Source organism: Harpia harpyja, chromosome 11 (genome assembly GCF_026419915.1).
Source record: "Harpia harpyja isolate bHarHar1 chromosome 11, bHarHar1 primary haplotype, whole genome shotgun sequence".
Classification (NCBI taxonomy): Eukaryota; Metazoa; Chordata; class Aves; order Accipitriformes; family Accipitridae; genus Harpia; species Harpia harpyja.
This window is the reverse complement of record NC_068950.1, coordinates 43,729,140-43,750,282: the sequence shown is the minus strand read 5'-3', so window position 1 is coordinate 43,750,282 and position 21,143 is coordinate 43,729,140. Positions and strand designations below refer to the sequence as shown.

Genomic DNA, 21,143 nt, shown 5'->3' with positions numbered 1-21,143 from the left:
TGAAGTTGGAAAGAACCTCTGGAGGTCATCTTGTACAATGCCCTGCTCAAACAGGACCACCCACAGCTGGGTACGCAGGACCACGTCCAGATGTGTTCTTAGTATCTCCAAAAATGGAGACTCCACAACCTTTCTGGGCAACCTGTAACAGTGTGTGGTGACCCTCACACTGAAAAAGTGTATCCTGATGTTCAGAGGGAAACTCCTGTGATTCACCTGGCACCACTTGGCTTGTACCCTGTGAATTAAACAGGATGTAATAGTCTGCAGTGAACCAAGCAGATGAAACCTAGTACATGTGATTCCTTCCAATGACAAACTGAAGTGCACAGTGAAAGCAGTCCTGGATAAAAAATTTATTTCATTTCACAGAAAGACAGATGCAATTCTTGCACTCCATGCAGATACCCTCAGCACTGCCACCCAATCAAGGATGCATGATTGACCACTGGGCCATGTCTTCAATGCCAATGGTGTGAACCATCACCTTCAGAAAACTCAACAAGCATCTTTCTTCCAGAATAGCCCTCAAACCCACAAATCTCAGCAGCACGTACCACCCAAATCTTCAAAACAGGGCCGTGAGTACCACCTGCTGCTTTTAATTCTCTTCTAATCTTGACTGAGCTGCTGCTCTTTACATTCATTCTACAGCCTCCTCCTTTCCTTCCCCAGCACTACCAATTCTTCTTTTCCATTTTATTTCATCGTTTATTGAACTGTGCCTTCTCATTTGACTGCTGGAAAAGCAGGATCACATGGATGCAGCACCAACTCCAGGCACCAGCCCTGGTGATGTCACGGCCATCACATCACAGCCAGCGGACTGTGATGCGGACCACCAGGAGCAAAGGCGTTGGTAACACGATGAGCCCCAGAAGGGTATGAGAAGGGCTGCGCCAAGCCAGACTGGCAGACGAGGGGACAGATGAGGGACATCTCAGAGGAGCAAGCACCCCGTGGAAGGCAAGGAACCTGGGGCTCCCCACAGCAACGGAGGATGACTTCTCTTTGGCTGCTTCTCCTGAGAATTACAGCCAGACTCCTGGAAAGGGACGCAACAAGACCTCAGCCCCTGTCCTCTCCCACCTCGTCACTTGGACGGAGAGATCTCAGCACACTACAGGACAGGTAAGACACCCCTGGCCTCTAACCATCCCAGTCTTGCAGGGAGCATTCCAAAGCCACAAGAAAAGGGAATGCCAAAAAATTGACCCCTTGGGGCCGAGGGCTGGGCCCAAAAAAGGGATCCTGGTATCAGCCACGGTGAATGATATGGTCATGTCAAAGCCAGCAGACTACTAGTGGTAGTCCACATGACAAAGGCATCGCTGACACAGATGGCCGCTTAACGGTAAAAAGGTGCCGCATGAGAGAACACTAGCAGATGAAGAGACAGGCTAAAAAAGAATTACAGGCTCTGAAACACTCACCGTATCAGTAGTCCGTACTCATACTACGTACAGCCAGAAGGTGAACACACTCGTGGGCAAAAGGAGACGTGTTCCACTCACCCTAGCTCTACCCAATACAGGTCACAAAGGCAGATCAAAGCTGCTTGCAGCCATGGACAAAGGGAGCTCCGCAACATGCACCGCATCTGGATCCTGTCCCCATCCTACAGACAGCCAGAAGGTGCCCACAATCGTGGGCAAAGGGACAGTCGCACCAGCCACCTTATCTCTACTCCATCCAGGTCCCACAGCCAGATCAAAGCTGCTCGCAGCGATCGACAAAGGCAGCTCCGCAACACTCACCGTATCTGTATCTCATCCCAATCCTGTGAATAGCCAGAAGGTGCCCACCCTAGTGGGCGTAGGGAAAACCCCACCACCCACCTTATCTCTACCCCACACAGGTCCCACAGCCAGATCAAAGCTGCTCACAGCCACGGACAAAGGGAGCTCCGCAAAACCCACCGTATCTGTATCTCGTCACCATCCTATGAACAGCCAGAAGTGCCCACCCTCGTGGGCAAAAGGAGAACCCCAACACCCCCCTTACCTCTACTCCATACAGGTCCCACAGCCAGATCAAAGCTGCTCGCAGCCATGCACAAACGGAGCTCCGCAAAATCCACCATATCTGTATCTCATCCCCACCCTAAAAGCAACCACAAGTTGCCCACAATCATGGGCATAGCGAGAACCCCACCACTCACCTTACCTCTACCCCATGCAGGTCCCACTGCCATATCAAAGCTGCTCACAGCCACGCACAAAGGGAGTTCCGCAACACCCACCGTATCTGTATCTCATCCCCATCCTAAGAACAGCCAGAAGGTGCTCACGGTCGTGGGTAAAGGGAGAACCCCACCAGCCACCTTATCTCTACCCCATCCAGGTCGCAGCCATGGAAAAAGGGAGCTCCGCAACACGCATCGTATCTGTATTCCGTCCCCATCCTATGAAGAGCTACAAGGTGCCCACAATCGTGGGCAAAGGCAGAGCCACAACACCCACCTTATCTCTACCCCATCCAGGTCCCACAGCCAGATCAAAGCTGCTCGCAGCCATGGACAAAGAGAGCTCCACAACACCCACCGTATCTGTATCTCTTCCCCATTTAAGAACAGCCAAAAGGTGCCCACAATCGTGGGCAAAGGCAGAGACGCACCACCCACATTATCTCTACCCCATCCAGGTCCCACAGCCAGATCAAAGCTGCTCACAGCCATGCACAAACGGAGCTCCACAACACGCACCAAATCTGTACCCCATACCCATCCTATGAAAAGCTACCAGGTGCCCACCCTCGTGGGCGTAGGGAGAAGCCCACCACCCACTTTATCTCTACCCCATCCAGGTCCCACAGCCAGATCAAAGCTGCTCGCAGCCATGCACAAAGGGAGCTCCACAACACGCACCATATCTGTATCTCGTCCCCATCCTACGAAGAGCTACAAGGTGCCCACCCTCGTGGGCAAAGGCAGAGTCACAACACTCACCTTATCCCTACCACATGCAGGTCTCACAGCCAGATCAAAGCTGCTCGCAGCCACGGACAAAGGGAGCTCCGCGACACCCACCGTATTTGTATCTCATCCCCACCCTGCAGACAGCCAGAAGGTGCCCACCCTCGTGGGCAAAGGGAGAACCCCCCACCCACATTGTCTCTACCCCACACAGGTCCCACAGCCACATCAAAGCTGCTCGCAGCCACGGACAAAGGGAGCTACGCAACACCCACCGTATCTCTACCCTATCCTCGTCCTACGGAACGCCAGGAGCTGCGCACACTCGTGGGCAAAGGCAGAGCCTCACCACCCACCCTATCTCTGTAACATGTCACGGTCCCACAAACAGCTGGACATCCCAGCACCAGCCACGGTGAATGTTATGGTCACGTCACAGCCAGCAGACTACTCGTGGTGGTCCACATCAGAAAGGCGTTGGTGAGACTGATGGCTGCGTAACGGTAAAAGGGGGCTGCACCAGAAAACACTAGCAGATGATGAGACGGGCTAACAAAGAATTACAGGCTCTGAAACACTCACCATTATAAGTAGCCCGTCCTCGTTCTACAAACAGCCAGAAGGCGTCCACCCTCGTGGGCAAAGGGAGACCTGTACCACCCACCCTAGCTCTACTCCATACAGGTCCCACAGCCAGATCAAAGCTACTCGCCGTCATGGACAAAGGGAGCTCCGCAACACGCACTGTATCTGCATCTCGTCCCCAGCCTACGAAGAGCTACAAGGTGCCCACCCTCGTGGGCAATGGGAGAGCCGCACCACCCACCTTATCTCTACCCCATACAGGTCCCACAGCCAGATCAAAGCTGCTCGCAGCCACGGACAAAGGGAGCTCCGCAACATCCACCGTATCTGTATCTCGTCCCCATCCTACAAAGAGCTAAAAGGTGCCCACCCTCGTGGGTAAAGGGAGAACCCCACCACCTATCTTACCTCTACCCCACACAGGTTCCACTGGCAGGTCAAAGCTGCTCGCAGCCACGGACAAAGGGAGCTCCACAACACCCACCGTATCTGTATCTCGTCCCCATCCTACGAAGAGCTACAAGGTGCCCACCCTTGTGGGTAATGGGAGAACCCCACCACCTATCTTATCTCTACCCCACCCAGGTCCCACAGCCAGATCAAAGCTGCTCCAAGCCATGGACAAAGGGAGCTCCGCAACACCCATCGTATCTGTATCTCGTCCCCATCCTACGAAGAGCTACAAGGTGCCCACCCTCGTGGGCAGAGGGAGAACCCCACCACCCACCTTATCTCTACCCCACACAGGTCCCACAGGCAGGTCAAAGCTGCTCGCAGCCATGGACAAAGGGAGCTCCGCAACACCCACCGTACCTGTATCTCGTCCCCATCCTAAGAACAACCAGAAGGTGCCCACCCTCGTGGGCAAAGGGAGAACCCCACCACCCACCTTATCTCTAACCCATCCAGGTCCCACAGCCAGATCAAAGCTGCTCGCAGCCATGGACAAAGGGAGCTCCGCAACATCCACCGTATCTGTATCTCGTCCCCATCCTAAAAACAACCTCAAGTTGCCCACAATCTTGGGCATAGCGAGAATCCCACCATTCACCTTACCTCTACCCCATCCAGGTCCCACAGCCAGATCAAAGCTGCTCACAGCCATGCACAAACGGAGCTCCACAACACGCACCAAATCTGTGCCCGGTCCCCATCCTATGAAGAGCTACAAGGTGCGCACCCTCGTGGGCAATGGGAGAACCCCACCACCCACCTTATCTCTACCCCACACAGGTTCCACTGGCAGGTCAAAGCTGCTCACAGCCACGGACAAAGGGAGCTCCGCAACACCCACCGTATCTGTATCTCATCCCCATCCTACAGACAGCCAGAAGGTGCCCACAATCGTGGGCATAGGCAGAGCCGCACCACCCACCTTATCTCTACCCCATCCAGGTCCCACAGCCAGATCAAAGCTGCTCGCAGCCACGGATAAAGGGAGCTCCGCAACATCCACCATATCTGTATCTCGTCCCCATCCTAAAAACAACCACAGGTTGCCAACAATGTTGGCCATAGCAAGAATCCCACCACCCACCTTATCTCTAACCCATCCAGGTCCCACAGCCACATCAAAGCTGCTCGCAGCCATGGACAAAGGGAGCTACGCAACACCCACCGTATCTCTACCCTATCCTCGTCCTACGGAACGCCAGGAGCTGCGCACACTCGTGGGCAAAGGCAGAGCCTCACCACCCACCCTAACTCTGTAACATGTCACGGTCCCACAAACAGCTGGACATCCCAGCACCAGCCACGGTGAATGTTATGGTCACGTCACAGCCAGCAGACTACTCGTGGTGGTCCACATCAGAAAGGCGTTGGTGAGACTGATGGCTGCGTAACGGTAAAAGGGGGCCGCACCAGAAAACACTAGCAGATGATGAGACGGGCTAACAAAGAATTACAGGCTCTGAAACACTCACCATTATAAGTAGCCCGTCCTCGTTCTACAAACAGCCAGAAGGCGTCCACCCTCGTGGGCAAAGGGAGACCTGTACCACCCACCCTAGCTGTACTCCATACAGGTCCCACAGCCAGATCAAAGCTGCTCGCCGTCATGGACAAAGGGAGCTCCGCAACACGCACTGTATCTGTATCTCGTCCCCATCCTACGAAGAGCTACAAGGTGGCCACCCTCGTGGGCGTAGGGAGAACCCCACCACCCACCTTATCTCTAGCCCACACAGGTCCGACAGGCAGATCAAAGCTGCTCGCGGCCATGCACAAAGGGAACTCCACAACACGCACCACATCTGTATCTCGTCCCCATCCTATGAAGAGCTACAAGGTGCCCACCCTCGTGGGGAGAGGGAGAACCCCACCACCCACCTTATCTCTACCCCACACAGGTTCCACTGGCAGGTCAAAGCTGCTCGCAGCCACGGACAAAGGGAGCTCCGCAACACCCACCGTATCTGTATCTCGTCCCCATCCTACGAAGAGCTACAAGGTGCCCACCCTCGTGGGCAATGGGAGAGCCGCACCACCCACCTTATCTCTACCCCATACAGGTCCCACAGGCAGATCAAAGCTGCTCGCAGCCACGGACAAAAGGAGCTCCACAACATCCACCGTATCTGTATCTCGTCCCCATCCTACAGACAGCCAGAAGGTGCCCACAATCGTGGGCAAAGGCAGAGCCGCACCACCCACCTTATCTCTACCCCATCTAGGTCCCACAGCCAGATCAATGCTGCTCACAGCCATGGACAAAGGCAGCTCCGCAACACCCACTGTATCTGTATCTCATCCCCATCCTAAGAACAACCAGAAGGTGCCCACAGTCGTGGGCAGAGGGAGAACCCCACCAGCCACCTTACCTCTACCCCATCCAGGTCCCACAGCCAGATCAAAGCTGCTCACAGCCATGCACAAACGGAGCCCCACAACACGCACCAAATCTGTACCCCGTCCCCATCCTACGAAGAGCTACAAGGTGCCCACCCTCGTGGGCGTAGACAGAACCCCACCACCCACCTTATCTCTACCCCACACAGGTCCCACCGGCAGGTCAAAGCTGCTCGCAGCCACGGACAAAGGGAGCTCCGCAACACCCATTGTATCTGTATCTCGTCCCCATCCTACGAAGAGCTACAAGGTGCCCACCCTTGTGGGTAATGGGAGAACCCCACCACCTATCTAATCTCTACCCCACCCAGGTCCCACTGGTAGGTCAAAGCTGCTCCAAGCCATGGACAAAGGGAGCTCCGCAACACCCATCGTATCTGTATCTCGTCCCCATCCTACGAAGAGCTACAAGGTGCCCACCCTTGTGGGTAATGGGAGAACCCCACCACCTATCTAATCTCTACCCCACCCAGGTCCCACAGCCAGATCAAAGCTGCTCGCAGCCATGGACAAAGGGAGCTCCGCAACATCCACCGTATCTGTATCTCGTCCCCATCCTAAAAACAACCTCAAGTTGCCCACAATCTTGGGCATAGCGAGAATCCCACCATTCACCTTACCTCTACCCCATCCAGGTCCCACAGCCAGATCAAAGCTGCTCACAGCCATGCACAAACGGAGCTCCACAACACGCACCAAATCTGTGCCCGGTCCCCATCCTATGAAGAGCTACAAGGTGCGCACCCTCGTGGGCAATGGGAGAACCCCACCACCCACCTTATCTCTACCCCACACAGGTTCCACTGGCAGGTCAAAGCTGCTCACAGCCACGGACAAAGGGAGCTCCGCAACACCCACCGTATCTGTATCTCATCCCCATCCTACAGACAGCCAGAAGGTGCCCACAATCGTGGGCATAGGCAGAGCCGCACCACCCACCTTATCTCTACCCCATCCAGGTCCCACAGCCAGATCAAAGCTGCTCGCAGCCACGGATAAAGGGAGCTCCACAACATCCACCATATCTGTATCTCGTCCCCATCCTAAAAACAACCACAGGTTGCCAACAATGTTGGCCATAGCAAGAATCCCACCACCCACCTTATCTCTAACCCATCCAGGTCCCACAGCCAGATCAAAGCTGCTCGCAGCCATGGACAAAGGGAGCTCCGCAACATCCACCGTATCTGTATCTCGTCCCCATCCTAAAAACAACCTCAAGTTGCCCACAATCTTGGGCATAGCGAGAATCCCACCATTCACCTTACCTCTACCCCATCCAGGTCCCACAGCCAGATCAAAGCTGCTCACAGCCATGCACAAAGGGAGCTCCACAACACGCACCAAATCTGTACCCCGTCCCCATCATATGAAGAGCTACAAGATGCCCACCCTCGTGGGCGTAGGGAGAACCCCACCACCCACCTTATCTCTACCCCACACAGGTCCCACAGCCACATCAAAGCTGCTCGCAGCCACGGACAAAGGGAGCTACGCAACACCCACCGTATCTCTACCCTATCCTCGTCCTACGGAACGCCAGGAGCTGCGCACACTCGTGGGCAAAGGCAGAGCCTCACCACCCACCCTATCTCTGTAACATGTCACGGTCCCACAAACAGCTGGACATCCCAGCACCAGCCACGGTGAATGTTATGGTCACGTCACAGCCAGCAGACTACTCGTGGTGGTCCACATCAGAAAGGCGTTGGTGAGACTGATGGCTGCGTAACGGTAAAAGGGGGCCGCACCAGAAAACACTAGCAGATGATGAGACGGGCTAACAAAGAATTACAGGCTCTGAAACACTCACCATTATAAGTAGCCCGTCCTCGTTCTACAAACAGCCAGAAGGCGTCCACCCTCGTGGGCAAAGGGAGACCTGTACCACCCACCCTAGCTGTACTCCATACAGGTCCCACAGCCAGATCAAAGCTGCTCGCCGTCATGGACAAAGGGAGCTCCGCAACACCCATTGTATCTGTATCTCGTCCCCATCCTACGAAGAGCTACAAGGTGGCCACCCTCGTGGGCGTAGGGAGAACCCCACCACCCACCTTATCTCTAGCCCACACAGGTCCGACAGGCAGATCAAAGCTGCTCGCGGCCATGCACAAAGGGAACTCCACAACACGCACCACATCTGTATCTCGTCCCCATCCTATGAAGAGCTACAAGGTGCCCACCCTCGTGGGGAGAGGGAGAACCCCACCACCCACCTTATCTCTACCCCACACAGGTCCCACAGCCACATCAAAGCTGCTCGCAGCCACGGACAAAGGGAGCTCCGCAACACCCACCGTATCTGTATCTCGTCCCCATCCTACGAAGAGCTACAAGGTGCCCACCCTCGTGGGCAATGGGAGAGCCGCACCACCCACCTTATCTCTACCCCATACAGGTCCCACAGGCAGATCAAAGCTGCTCGCAGCCACGGACAAAAGGAGCTCCACAACATCCACCGTATCTGTATCTCGTCCCCATCCTACAGACAGCCAGAAGGTGCCCACAATCGTGGGCAAAGGCAGAGCCGCACCACCCACCTTATCTCTACCCCATCTAGGTCCCACAGCCAGATCAATGCTGCTCACAGCCATGGACAAAGGCAGCTCCGCAACACCCACTGTATCTGTATCTCATCCCCATCCTAAGAACAACCAGAAGGTGCCCACAGTCGTGGGCAGAGGGAGAACCCCACCAGCCACCTTACCTCTACCCCATCCAGGTCCCACAGCCAGATCAAAGCTGCTCACAGCCATGCACAAACGGAGCCCCACAACACGCACCAAATCTGTACCCCGTCCCCATCCTAGGAAGAGCTACAAGGTGCCCACCCTCGTGGGCGTAGACAGAACCCCACCACCCACCTTATCTCTACCCCACACAGGTCCCACCGGCAGATCAAAGCTGCTCCAAGCCACGGACAAAGGGAGATCCGCAACACCCATTGTATCTGTATCTCGTCCCCATCCTACGAAGAGCTACAAGGTGCCCACCCTTGTGGGTAATGGGAGAACCCCACCACCTATCTAATCTCTACCCCACCCAGGTCCCACTGGCAGGTCAAAGCTGCTCCAAGCCATGGACAAAGGGAGCTCCGCAACACCCATCGTATCTGTATCTCGTCCCCATCCTACGAAGAGCTACAAGGTGCCCACCCTCGTGGGCAGAGGGAGAACCCCACCACCCACCTTATCTCTAACCCATCCAGGTCCCACAGCCAGATCAAAGCTGCTCGCAGCCATGGACAAAGGGAGCTCCGCAACATCCACCGTATCTGTATCTCGTCCCCATCCTAAAAACAACCTCAAGTTGCCCACAATCTTGGGCATAGCGAGAATCCCACCATTCACCTTACCTCTACCCCATCCAGGTCCCACAGCCAGATCAAAGCTGCTCACAGCCATGCACAAACGGAGCTCCACAACACGCACCAAATCTGTGCCCGGTCCCCATCCTATGAAGAGCTACAAGGTGCGCACCCTCGTGGGCAATGGGAGAACCCCACCACCCACCTTATCTCTACCCCACACAGGTTCCACTGGCAGGTCAAAGCTGCTCACAGCCACGGACAAAGGGAGCTCCGCAACACCCACCGTATCTGTATCTCATCCCCATCCTACAGACAGCCAGAAGGTGCCCACAATCGTGGGCATAGGCAGAGCCGCACCACCCACCTTATCTCTACCCCATCCAGGTCCCACAGCCAGATCAAAGCTGCTCGCAGCCACGGATAAAGGGAGCTCCGCAACATCCACCATATCTGTATCTCGTCCCCATCCTAAAAACAACCACAGGTTGCCAACAATGTTGGCCATAGCAAGAATCCCACCACCCACCTTATCTCTAACCCATCCAGGTCCCACAGCCAGATCAAAGCTGCTCGCAGCCATGGACAAAGGGAGCTCCGCAACATCCACCGTATCTGTATCTCGTCCCCATCCTAAAAACAACCTCAAGTTGCCCACAATCTTGGGCATAGCGAGAATCCCACCATTCACCTTACCTCTACCCCATCCAGGTCCCACAGCCAGATCAAAGCTGCTCACAGCCATGCACAAAGGGAGCTCCACAACACGCACCAAATCTGTACCCCGTCCCCATCATATGAAGAGCTACAAGATGCCCACCCTCGTGGGCGTAGGGAGAACCCCACCACCCACCTTATCTCTACCCCACACAGGTCCCACAGCCACATCAAAGCTGCTCGCAGCCACGGACAAAGGGAGCTACGCAACACCCACCGTATCTCTACCCTATCCTCGTCCTACGGAACGCCAGGAGCTGCGCACACTCGTGGGCAAAGGCAGAGCCTCACCACCCACCCTATCTCTGTAACATGTCACGGTCCCACAAACAGCTGGACATCCCAGCACCAGCCACGGTGAATGTTATGGTCACGTCACAGCCAGCAGACTACTCGTGGTGGTCCACATCAGAAAGGCGTTGGTGAGACTGATGGCTGCGTAACGGTAAAAGGGGACGCACCAGAAAACACTAGCAGATGATGAGACGGGCTAACAAAGAATTACAGGCTCTGAAACACTCACCATTATAAGTAGCCCGTCCTCGTTCTACAAACAGCCAGAAGGTGTCCACCCTCGTGGGCAAAGGGAGACCTGTACCACCCACCCTAGCTCTACTCCATACAGATCCCACAGCCAGATCAAAGCTGCTCGCCGTCATGGACAAAGGGAGCTCCGCAACACGCACTGTATCTGTATCTCGTCCCCATCCTACGAAGAGCTACAAGGTGCCCACCCTCGTGGGCGTAGGGAGAACCCCACCACCCACCTTATCTCTAGCCCACACAGGTCCGACAGGCAGATCAAAGCTGCTCGCGGCCACGGACAAAGGGAGCTCCGCAACACCCACCGTATCTGTATCTCGTCCCCATCCTACGAAGAGCTACAAGGTGCCCACCCTCGTGGGCAATTGGAGAGCCGCACCACCCACCTTATCTCTACCCCATACAGGTCCCACAGGCTGATCAAAGCTGCTCGCAGCCACGGACAAAAGGAGCTCCGCCATATGCACCGTATCTGTATCTCGTCCCCATCCTACGAAGAGCTACAAGGTGCCCACCCTCGTGGGCAATGGGAGAACCCCACCACCTATCTTACCTCTACCCCATCCAGGTCCCACTGGCAGGTCAAAGCTGCTCGCAGCCATGGAAAAGGGAGCTCCACAACATCCACCGTATCTGTATCTTGTCCCCATCCTACAGACAGCCAGAAGGTGCCCACAGTCGTGGGCAAAGGCAGAGCTGCCACCACCCACCTTATCTCTACCCCATCTAGGTCCCACAGCCAGATCAATGCTGCTCACAGCCATGGACAAAGGCAGCTCCGCAACACCCACTGTATCTGTATCTCATCCCCATCCTAAGAACAACCAGAAGGTGCCCACAGTCGTGGGCAGAGGGAGAACCCCACCAGCCACCTTATCTCTACTCCATCCAGGTCCCACAGCCAGATCAAAGCTGCTCGCAGCCATGGACAAAGGGAGCTCCGTAACATCCACCATATCTGTATCTCATCCCCATCCTAAAAACAACCACAAGTTGCCCACAATCTTGGGCATAGCAAGAATCCCACCACTCACCTTACCTCTACCCCATCCAGGTCCCACAGCCAGATCAAAGCTGCTCACAGCCATGCACAAACGGAGCCCCACAACACGCACCAAATCTGTACCCCGTCCCCATCCTACGAAGAGCTACAAGGTGCCCACCCTCGTGGGCGTAGGGAGAACCCCACCACCCACCTTATCTCTACCCCACACAGGTCCCACAGCCACATCAAAGCTGCTCGCAGCCATGGACAAAGGAAGCTCCGCAACACCCACCATATCTCTACTCCATCCTCGTCCTATGGACCTCCAAAACGTGCGCACACTCGTGGGGCAAGGCAGAGCCTCACCACCCACTCTCTCTCTGTAACATGTCCTGATCACACAAAAAACTGGAGGGTACACACAGCCATGGACAATCTCACCTTTGGTTCATTTCAGATGGAGATAGACATAATTCTCGCACTCCATACAGAGACACCCTCAGCATTGCCAGCCACTCGTTGATGCACAATTGGGCCCTGGGCCATGTCTTGAATGCCAAGGTGCCCACCCTCGCAGGCGATGGGAGACCTGCACCGCCCACCATACCTGCAGGCTATCCAGGTTCCACAGCAGCTCAAAAGCGCCCAGCAGCCGTGGACAAAGGCAATGTCGGAATACCCACCACCTCTGTAACATGTCATGGCTCCTAAAGCAGCTGGAAGCAATATGCATCCATGGACAATGAGAGCGTTGCAACGCCCGTTGTATCTGCACCCTGTTATCATACCACACGTATCTGAAGGTTCATACAGCTGTCGACGAAGGGAGCACCGTACCACCCACCACATCTTTACCACCTCACGGTCCTACAGCCAGCTAGAAACTGCCGAGATTTTCTTTCATGCGTTAATAATCATCAGTTACAACAATCTAAACAAGGATTTCTAATTAAAACATAAACATCCACAGGGTGTTTTAAAGCAAGTTCTGGTTTGTGACTATCTTGTAGCAGTTTATTATGCCAAGAAAAAGAAGCAAGTATAATCTTGGTGACATACACATAATATTTGAGATCTCAGTTTTGCTGTTCTAGTCAAATGGAATGTTATGCATCCTGCAAGCAATTAGTTTACAAACAACGCCTTTGCAGCGGGTTTTACAATCCATCATAACCGAAGAGATATATCAGTGATCAGATGAATATGAGATGGCGTGGAAATCAGCAACCTGGTTCTCAAATAGATTAAAATGTGCCTGGGTAATCTACATTTTTTTGCTCCCCAGTATTCTGACACAGTGTCACATATTTCTCTAACAGGATACTATTTGGTATTCTAAGAATAGTTAAATAGAAGATACGGATAGAAGACATTGAAGTTTAAAAATACTGTTAGCTTTTTTAAGATAAAAATGTTTTTTCCCCATGTTTTGAAGTTGTTTAGGGCTACTTCCCTGAGTTTATCATTAATCTGAAATTAAGTTTTTGTAATCAAGTGAAAACTCAGGAGAATTTTAGAAGATCTAAGTGGAAACATCCACAGAGCTCTACAAAGTTCCAATTATGTCCATTAAACTAAAAAGTCATTAAATCTAACTAACAAAGAAAATAAAAACAATCCAACAAAAAAAAACACACAAAAAAACCCTCAATATAAATGGAGTTCCTTACACAAACAGTTCGCACTACAATACGTATGTCCATCTTTTGGCTGGCTGACTGTTCTGTTCTGTCAGTACTTATTCGACAAGACAGAATAAATACACATAAACACCCAGAGACACAGTCAAAACCACTAGCAGAATGTTTGCTTTTTGCACAGCAAAACTATTAACACCAAAATTATCTGCAATATAAAGAACATGAGCAGGAAGAGCTTAGATGCTCAAGAACTTTGTTGATTGTATAGCAATGTGTTAAGATTCTGTAACATTAGGGACTCCGAACACAGTTTTAAAGCCTTCATGAATCTGGAGATAAAGTAATTTAATCTATCCAAATGAGAAGCCAAGAAAAAATAAACCACCTACAGTGTATTCCAGTCATGAAAAATTGCAAAGGTATGCAGTAAAACATACAAAAAATCACATGAATAGGCAAAGTTTTTTTTATATATATATATATATATACACACACAAAGACACACATATGTATACACTCTAAAAACAACACAAATACATACACAGTAAAAAAAACTAGTTATATATGAGAAGATCTAGATTAAATGAAAAAATTCATCCTCTTACTCTATCCAAGTATTTTCAAACATTTCCCTTCACACTGAAAACAGACATTCAGGCTACTGTTAGATAGCAGACTATAGCACCTCACACACAAGCTGGCCTTATTCCATATTCAGAAATCAAATTCGCAAGATAATGGGACAGTAAAGCACAAATTTTTGCTCCTTAGAGGCAGGTGTCAAGAAAACACCATTATCCTCACAAAATCCTGACAGAAATCTACCACAGCTACCGCATTAAGATTTTGTCCTGGAAACCAAGGTTGCCTCAGGAGATAGCCCAGGCTGTGGGACCTATGGTGATTTGGAAGGAGAGGAACATGTAGAGAAATATTTGTCCATTTCTGTACCTCACAAGCACTAGAAATCCGTGAACCCCCTATTTAGAGAATTAATTTGTAAATGGGAGATCACACTTAAATAATTCAGGATTTAATTCAGGACAACATTTCCTTCAAAGACTTAAGTATTCCTTTAATAAATTGCTTCTGGCTTATACTACCTGACACAAATGCATCTGGAGCTAGGTACATTTTCCTCTGATCATGTCATAGGCACATGTGGTTTGTCCTAAGAGAGGCCTCAGCCTAGTTTTTCAAAGGAAATCAGAAAGTCGAGGTTAGCTTTATCCCAAAGAGACAATTGCTAAGGGAATACACCTGAGAGATACCATAGTGGACCAATCTACTTCTGGCTGACATCAGTAAAGTTTCCAACTCTCCACAGGCTTCAGTAAAAGGTGACAAACTATGCAGCCAAAAAAGGCACTGAGGGACAATCAAGCTATGTGACAGCAGAGAACTTGATGACATCATACGTGGCAGATGATGTTCCTCACTAGTTTAATTACAGAATTGAAATGTATGACACTGGAAGGTTTTAAGTTCTTACCTGTTCTTTTATTTCTGTCCACATAACAATACTTGATTTCATAATCTTTAAATAAGTCATGGATTTCCTGAAAGAGAAAAGTAAAAGTAACATCAGATAAATAATTCACCAGACCAAATAAGTGCATAATTCATCTTCATTCAGGGGAAAAAAAACCAAACCAAAACAAAAAAAAAGCCAACCCCCCCCCCAAACTTTCCCAATAAGCAGAAAAATCTCACCATAGAAACACTAACAAATATTTGTTTTTAAAAGAGCTCATTATACTACTGCATCAATGTTTTTATCTCATATATAAAATTGGCTTACTGAATTTGATTAACTTACTTTTCATTACATAAAGTCACATAAGCACAACAGCATGTCCTGTTGACCATCTTTTGATAAAGATGAATAACATCACAGTTCATTAAATAGCAAAACCCCCACAATTTCTCCAAAGTACAGCTAGCATAGTTAGAATACCACACAGACAAGAAATACCAGCAACATCACATCATGCAGTTTACTGAGGGCAGGCAACGCTGTCATAAAATACAACAGTTGGTTTAGTTTCCTATAACTGCTCAAGTTCACTTTAACAGATTTTCATTCTTTTAATAATGAATATTCTTTCAACCAGCAGACAGTTGTGCCCAGAATACCCCCTGGAAAGTATCTTCTATCAATTACTGCACAGATGCTCAATGAAGAATCAATCCCAAGAGCATTATTTGCTCCCACTAATTAATAGAGAGAGAACAGGGCTGTGGGAGGGGTGGGGTAGGAGCAAATGTAAGAGGTGTGTACCAGTGTTTGCTGTGGCTATTCCTCAACAAGAGCAAGGTGTATGCACATGCCCCACAAAAAACACAAACTACTACCAGTTCAGTGGCGAGAACGCAGACATGAACATTAACCATCCCCAGGAAGAAACCAGGAGTAGTAACGTGGATATAAGTGTTCTTTTATGTGGATAAGTCCCATAAACAATAGCGAAAGACCATCTCAGCAAGCAAAATAATCAACCAGCTTTGTCTGAAAGTTTAATTGCAGACAATTTCCAGTAGCCCAGTCTACTTGCCAGTTTGCTAATTCAATCTATATAGCCTAGAGGTTAATTGGGTTCTCTGTGACTGGTATCAGGTGCATACCTTTTAGTCAAGCGAGCACCAATCTCTAGTTTCACTAGTTAACAGCTGTCAAATACTACATTAATAAAATATGGCAGCATTTCACAAGCTACCAGCCATCCTCTAATCAGATGCCATAAGGATGTGGTTTCAGAAAAGCAAAATACACCAGGCATAATTCAAAGATTCGGGTCAGGTAGGCAATTTGACTGTGGACAACTCTCTAACGAGAATTAGACGGTGGTTCATTCTGAGTCATGGGAGACTGAGAAGACACTCTCCACACAGTTTTGTACAGCTCAGCTGTATTGTGGCACTGAAGACTCTAAAGAAGTTATTTCTGTCCCACTTAGAAAAAGGGGGACATATTTACCTTTTTTATTTTCTATATTATTTTACAAGAGTAACACTGAAAGTTTTATATGATGATTAAGTAGCAGGAAATACTATTTCAAACAGCTCTGAACACTCTTTTGAAAGCTGTCTGTGAATCAGATGATTCCACATGATTTCCCAGTAACTGTTTGAAACCTTAATTGAGAGGGAAAACAGCCTGTATTGAACATATCTTTGTGGGATAATTATGAGGTCTCATGTAAAAAATGATGAGAGCACAAGGAAGATTTAAAATGAAAACCTAATTTAAGCAAAGTAGTTTTAGTAAAGATTTTAACACCGATTTCCACAGCTTGTTGCAAACACTGCCAGGTTTGTGCAAAGGCCTCTTCCAGGAAGGTGCTTGTTCTTGTGCTCTCATGGCCCCCAACGGCAGGGCTGAGACCTCTACCTATGGAATTGGGTTTGTGTAGTATTTCACTGAAAGCATTTTTCACATAAGGACCATTTGTGACAATTTACAAAAACAAAACACACCACGCCAGCTCTTAATCAAATGTATACTCCTTTAAATTAAACAGGTACCTAGGTATCTGTGTACATTAGACTAAGATTCTTCATAATATTTTCAGAATTACAAAGCCGGCTTTTGAACTCGGGCACTTCTCTAAACTTTACCTTCAACATCTTTGAACGCTTAGGTCCATTAGAAAAGAACGAACGCTACCATTTAAATGTTGTTAACAGTTTCTACGCCCAACAGCTCAGAGCAGAACTGCCAGGGAAAGCAACAAGAACCCTTTACTTGCTGTTCCTAACCAGATTCAGCTGTGCACCAACAGCACTGAACATAGTTGGTCCCTTCGGTGCAAGCAGTTACCCAGTATTTGGGCCAGGAAGGAGTGTTTACTCCGGGAGGAGAAACGGGTCATCCAAGTCAGGTGTATTCTCTGGCCCGAGCCTATTAACTTGCAAGGAATGGAAGCAGAGGGCTGTTTCCCTGAGCACAGCAGAAACAAACAGCCGCAGTTCGTTTCCCGTTCCCAACCTCCACGCAGCCCGCCGGCTCGTGCACCCGGGGAGCCCGGCCTCCGTACCCCCCAGCCCAGCTACGCCAGCCCTCTCCCCATGTCAGGACCTACTGCCACCACCGCACACACCCACGGAGAAGTCATCAAGCCCCTACCCACACTCTGCAGGAGGAAAACCGAATTTTGCCCTCCCCGGGTTAGCCTCACCATGGCACTGCCTTGTGCTGGGCAGCCACGCGAGAAAGGCAACGCAAGCACTCACCGTTTATCATCACATAAGGTTTAGCAAAGCAGTAGTAATAAACCCCGTGGTGGTACCACACGCGAGCACTGGCTGCCATCCCCAGTGCCACCACTTGGCCCATGCTCACAATATCCACATCCAAACCACCTGTTGGGCAAGCCAGGCCGCTGTTAGTATTTTTTCCACATAACTTTTACAAAACTGCCTCTCCCAAAGGATTTTTTCCTCTTTTATAAATGAATGAATCTACTAGCCTAAAAAAAAAGTGACTGACAATTACCACGATAATCATGATTTAACTGCGTCATATTAAGTATAAACAAAATGGCAACATCCACTAACATGCTGAAGGTCTAGCTGCCAGGAGTGTCAACACACTGAACATCAGGCTAGATTATGGTATTTTGACAACAAAAACTGTAAGCAGTTATAAAGCTATCTGGCAGACATACAGCAGTCATGGATCCTGAGAAGTTTCCAACACAAACGCTGTTTATAGTGGTGCCTATCTTGGCCCTTAATTATTGCACTCCTAGGATCAACTTGTAACTGGCTCCTGAACCAGATGTAAAACTCGGCACCAACTCTTGGGCACCGAGGTGTGTTTGTACCTGAGCAAAGTCCCTGCCAGGCAGCTCCTGGGGGATGTGTCCCTGGTCAAAGCAAGGATGATATGTACCGCAGAAATGGAGAGGAGAGAAAACGGAGGACAGACCTTGCTCAGAGTAACAGCAGCTGCATAAACGCATGGGCCATGCCAGCAGCTCTAACTGAACATCTTGGAACAGAAATGTAACCAATAAAGCTTAGCTACTATACAGACCCTTAAACTTTCAAAGTTCTTAAAAGCAGACTTTGAAAGCTAGTTCATCTTATCAGCAGTAAAAATTAAAATCCTAACTAGAAAATAATCAGTTCATCATTTAAAATTAGCAGAAAAAAGCAAACCCAAATATATTTAAGGGAGTTTAAGAGAAACCACTAGTAAATATAGGCTGAATATACTTTTAAAATGTATTATTTACTACTATAAGAAATGTGGTCTTGAAATACTTCAGTTCTTGGCCTGTCCTGTCTTGCCTTGGGTAGAAAAACTGGCAACATGAGTTTTTACCACATACTATCAATTTGAAATTTACACCTCTCAAATGGAAAGAATGCCTTCCCTAGAGAGGATCTGTCTTTATGCTTTATTACCTGCATTGTTTTAAACACAAACAAGAAAGGGAGTCATTAGGAGGCACATTTGTCTTATTTATCAAATTAGTAAAGTTCAATGTATTATTTCTAATAAAATCAGCTTTTCATACCCAGGATCTCATAGTGCAAGAAAAGAAATATGCAAGAAATACTCAGTCATCACCTGGAACAATATACCATGTCTATAAAGCCTACAGCACCCTAAACCCAAGTATTCTTCTCTCTCTAGATGTAATACTGAAATGTGTTATTCTGGCAACAAAAATATTTAACAATTATAATGGTGCCTGGCCAGATTTCTACAGTAAGCTTTAGTGGAGTTTCCAATATAAACACTGTACAAGCCTGGTCTATAACTTCACTCTCAGTAAGTAGCTGAAGACCTAAACTTCACATGCATATTCTTGAAACGGACTCAATTATGTTTTAAGTAGTTGAACTAAATAACATGTTTGGCTAACCAAGAAGTTTTAAATCATCTCATAACTAAAAAAGACTTTGTTTTCATTTGTGCAGGCGGAGCAGGAAAGAGGAGGACTTCTCAGGAAAAAGCTTTACATTTACAAATGATATAATGGGGTGTTCATTTAATTCAAATTTCAGACCACTGAATCTTTGAGTCCATGACATGATACATGGATTTCACTGTAGATGTTAAAAAAAAAAAAAAAAAAAAAGTCTGCTGTGGAAAAAAAAAAAAAGGTAGTAAGCAAGAGAAGATCAACACAGTTTAAAATAATAATCTGTTACTGAGGGAAAATCCCAGAGACTCTGCTGGAGAGTAAGAAGTGGAGTATATAGCACCAACAAGAGGGTTAGATAACAAAGCACAAGGAGTGATGCAAAGTACAATTTTAAACATCTCCTGTCTACTAATGACTACAGAGGTTGGAGGTCCTCAAATTTTCACCAAATCGTGAAATTGACTGCCTTGCTCCTAACAAGCAAAATTTCAGACAAAGATTGGGCTCACCATACCGTATAGTATGTACTCCTCTTTGACAAATTTTTGAATTTTTTTCAATGTTGCATTAAACAAAGTTCTTAGATGAGCAATGGCTGTAGGATCAAGTCTAAGACGTGTAGCAGATGTCTACCTGCCCATGCATCCAGGAACAGTGAGCATGGAGGTGTGCCCTAAAGCTTTTGCTCAGCACAGTCCCTCTTCACTTCCATGAACAGTCACAAACTACGAAACCTGAAATGAAATCAAGCCTGTAACTTTAAGCCATAAATTGCCTTTGGGGCAAACCTTTTTGTTTGAGAACTGACTCTCACTTTTATAAGATCACACCCTCTAAAGATCTTTACTAAAGTAATAAAAAAAAACATTAAGACAGAAGAACAACAGTTTCTCAATAAACTTATGATGGACATGGAATGAAAAACATATTTCTCTGATCTTCCAGAGACATGTTACTGTGTTGGTAAGAGGAACACTATGGGACCAGAAACGAATTTCATCATCCTAGGTATACTGGGTGGTATGCAAGCTAAATGAAAGATGAAAAAGACATGGAAGAGGTAACATGAGAGAGCAAGAGCACAAAGCAAAAGAAAAGCAATAAAGAAAATCAAAAAGCACGTACATCCTAAGGCATGAGAGCTACTCACTATCCAGCAAGTATGCCTTTCATGTTCAGTCAGTGTGACGGAGGACTGACTAAAACACAAAGGCCCCTTCTACTTAAACGCCTGGCATACAACAGATGGGGAGAGAGTACTTCCTCAAATCATCACAGTTCATTAAAGGCTTTCGATCAAAAAGGAACAAGGAAAAATTGAGGCTAATCCAGGGAGAAAGAAGAAAAAACCCAACCAACCCTACCAGAAATAACATCGTGGTAAGTAGCGATTTGTCTTTTGATCAGGAACAGACACCAGTGAAAAAAACTGGACGGGTACATCAGGTCCCAAAACACAAAATCAATCCCTATCCCAGGTGGACTGCACCAGTTTCTCATCAACACCTAAACGTTTCGTCTTTCTTTAGATTCTGTCATGCACAAAGAACTACTACAGGGTATTAAAATAATTAATCAGCCCTACTTTACTTCATGTCCTACATTAAAGTAGAACAAACCCTCTGCAAGATTTATTTTCTAGCCTCAGATGTTAAAGAACAGCAGAAATGTGAATGTAATATGGCGGCATTTAAAGATAATCAAGCACAGATCAAAAAAT

The 21,143-nt window shown here is 48.7% G+C and overlaps 1 protein-coding gene across 4 annotated transcripts in view; it reads right to left on the bottom strand.

The window, feature by feature from the left end:
- RAVER2 (ribonucleoprotein, PTB binding 2) overlaps nt 1–21,143 on the bottom strand; it is a 49,702-nt gene that overhangs the window by 23,403 nt on the left and 5,156 nt on the right. For all 4 annotated transcript variants that reach the window (XM_052800383.1, XM_052800385.1, XM_052800386.1 and 1 more), the window contains exon 2: nt 15,037–15,103. In XM_052800383.1, coding sequence (XP_052656343.1) covers nt 15,037–15,103 — 67 coding nt within the window. The remainder of the gene's footprint in view (nt 1–15,036; nt 15,104–21,143) is intronic.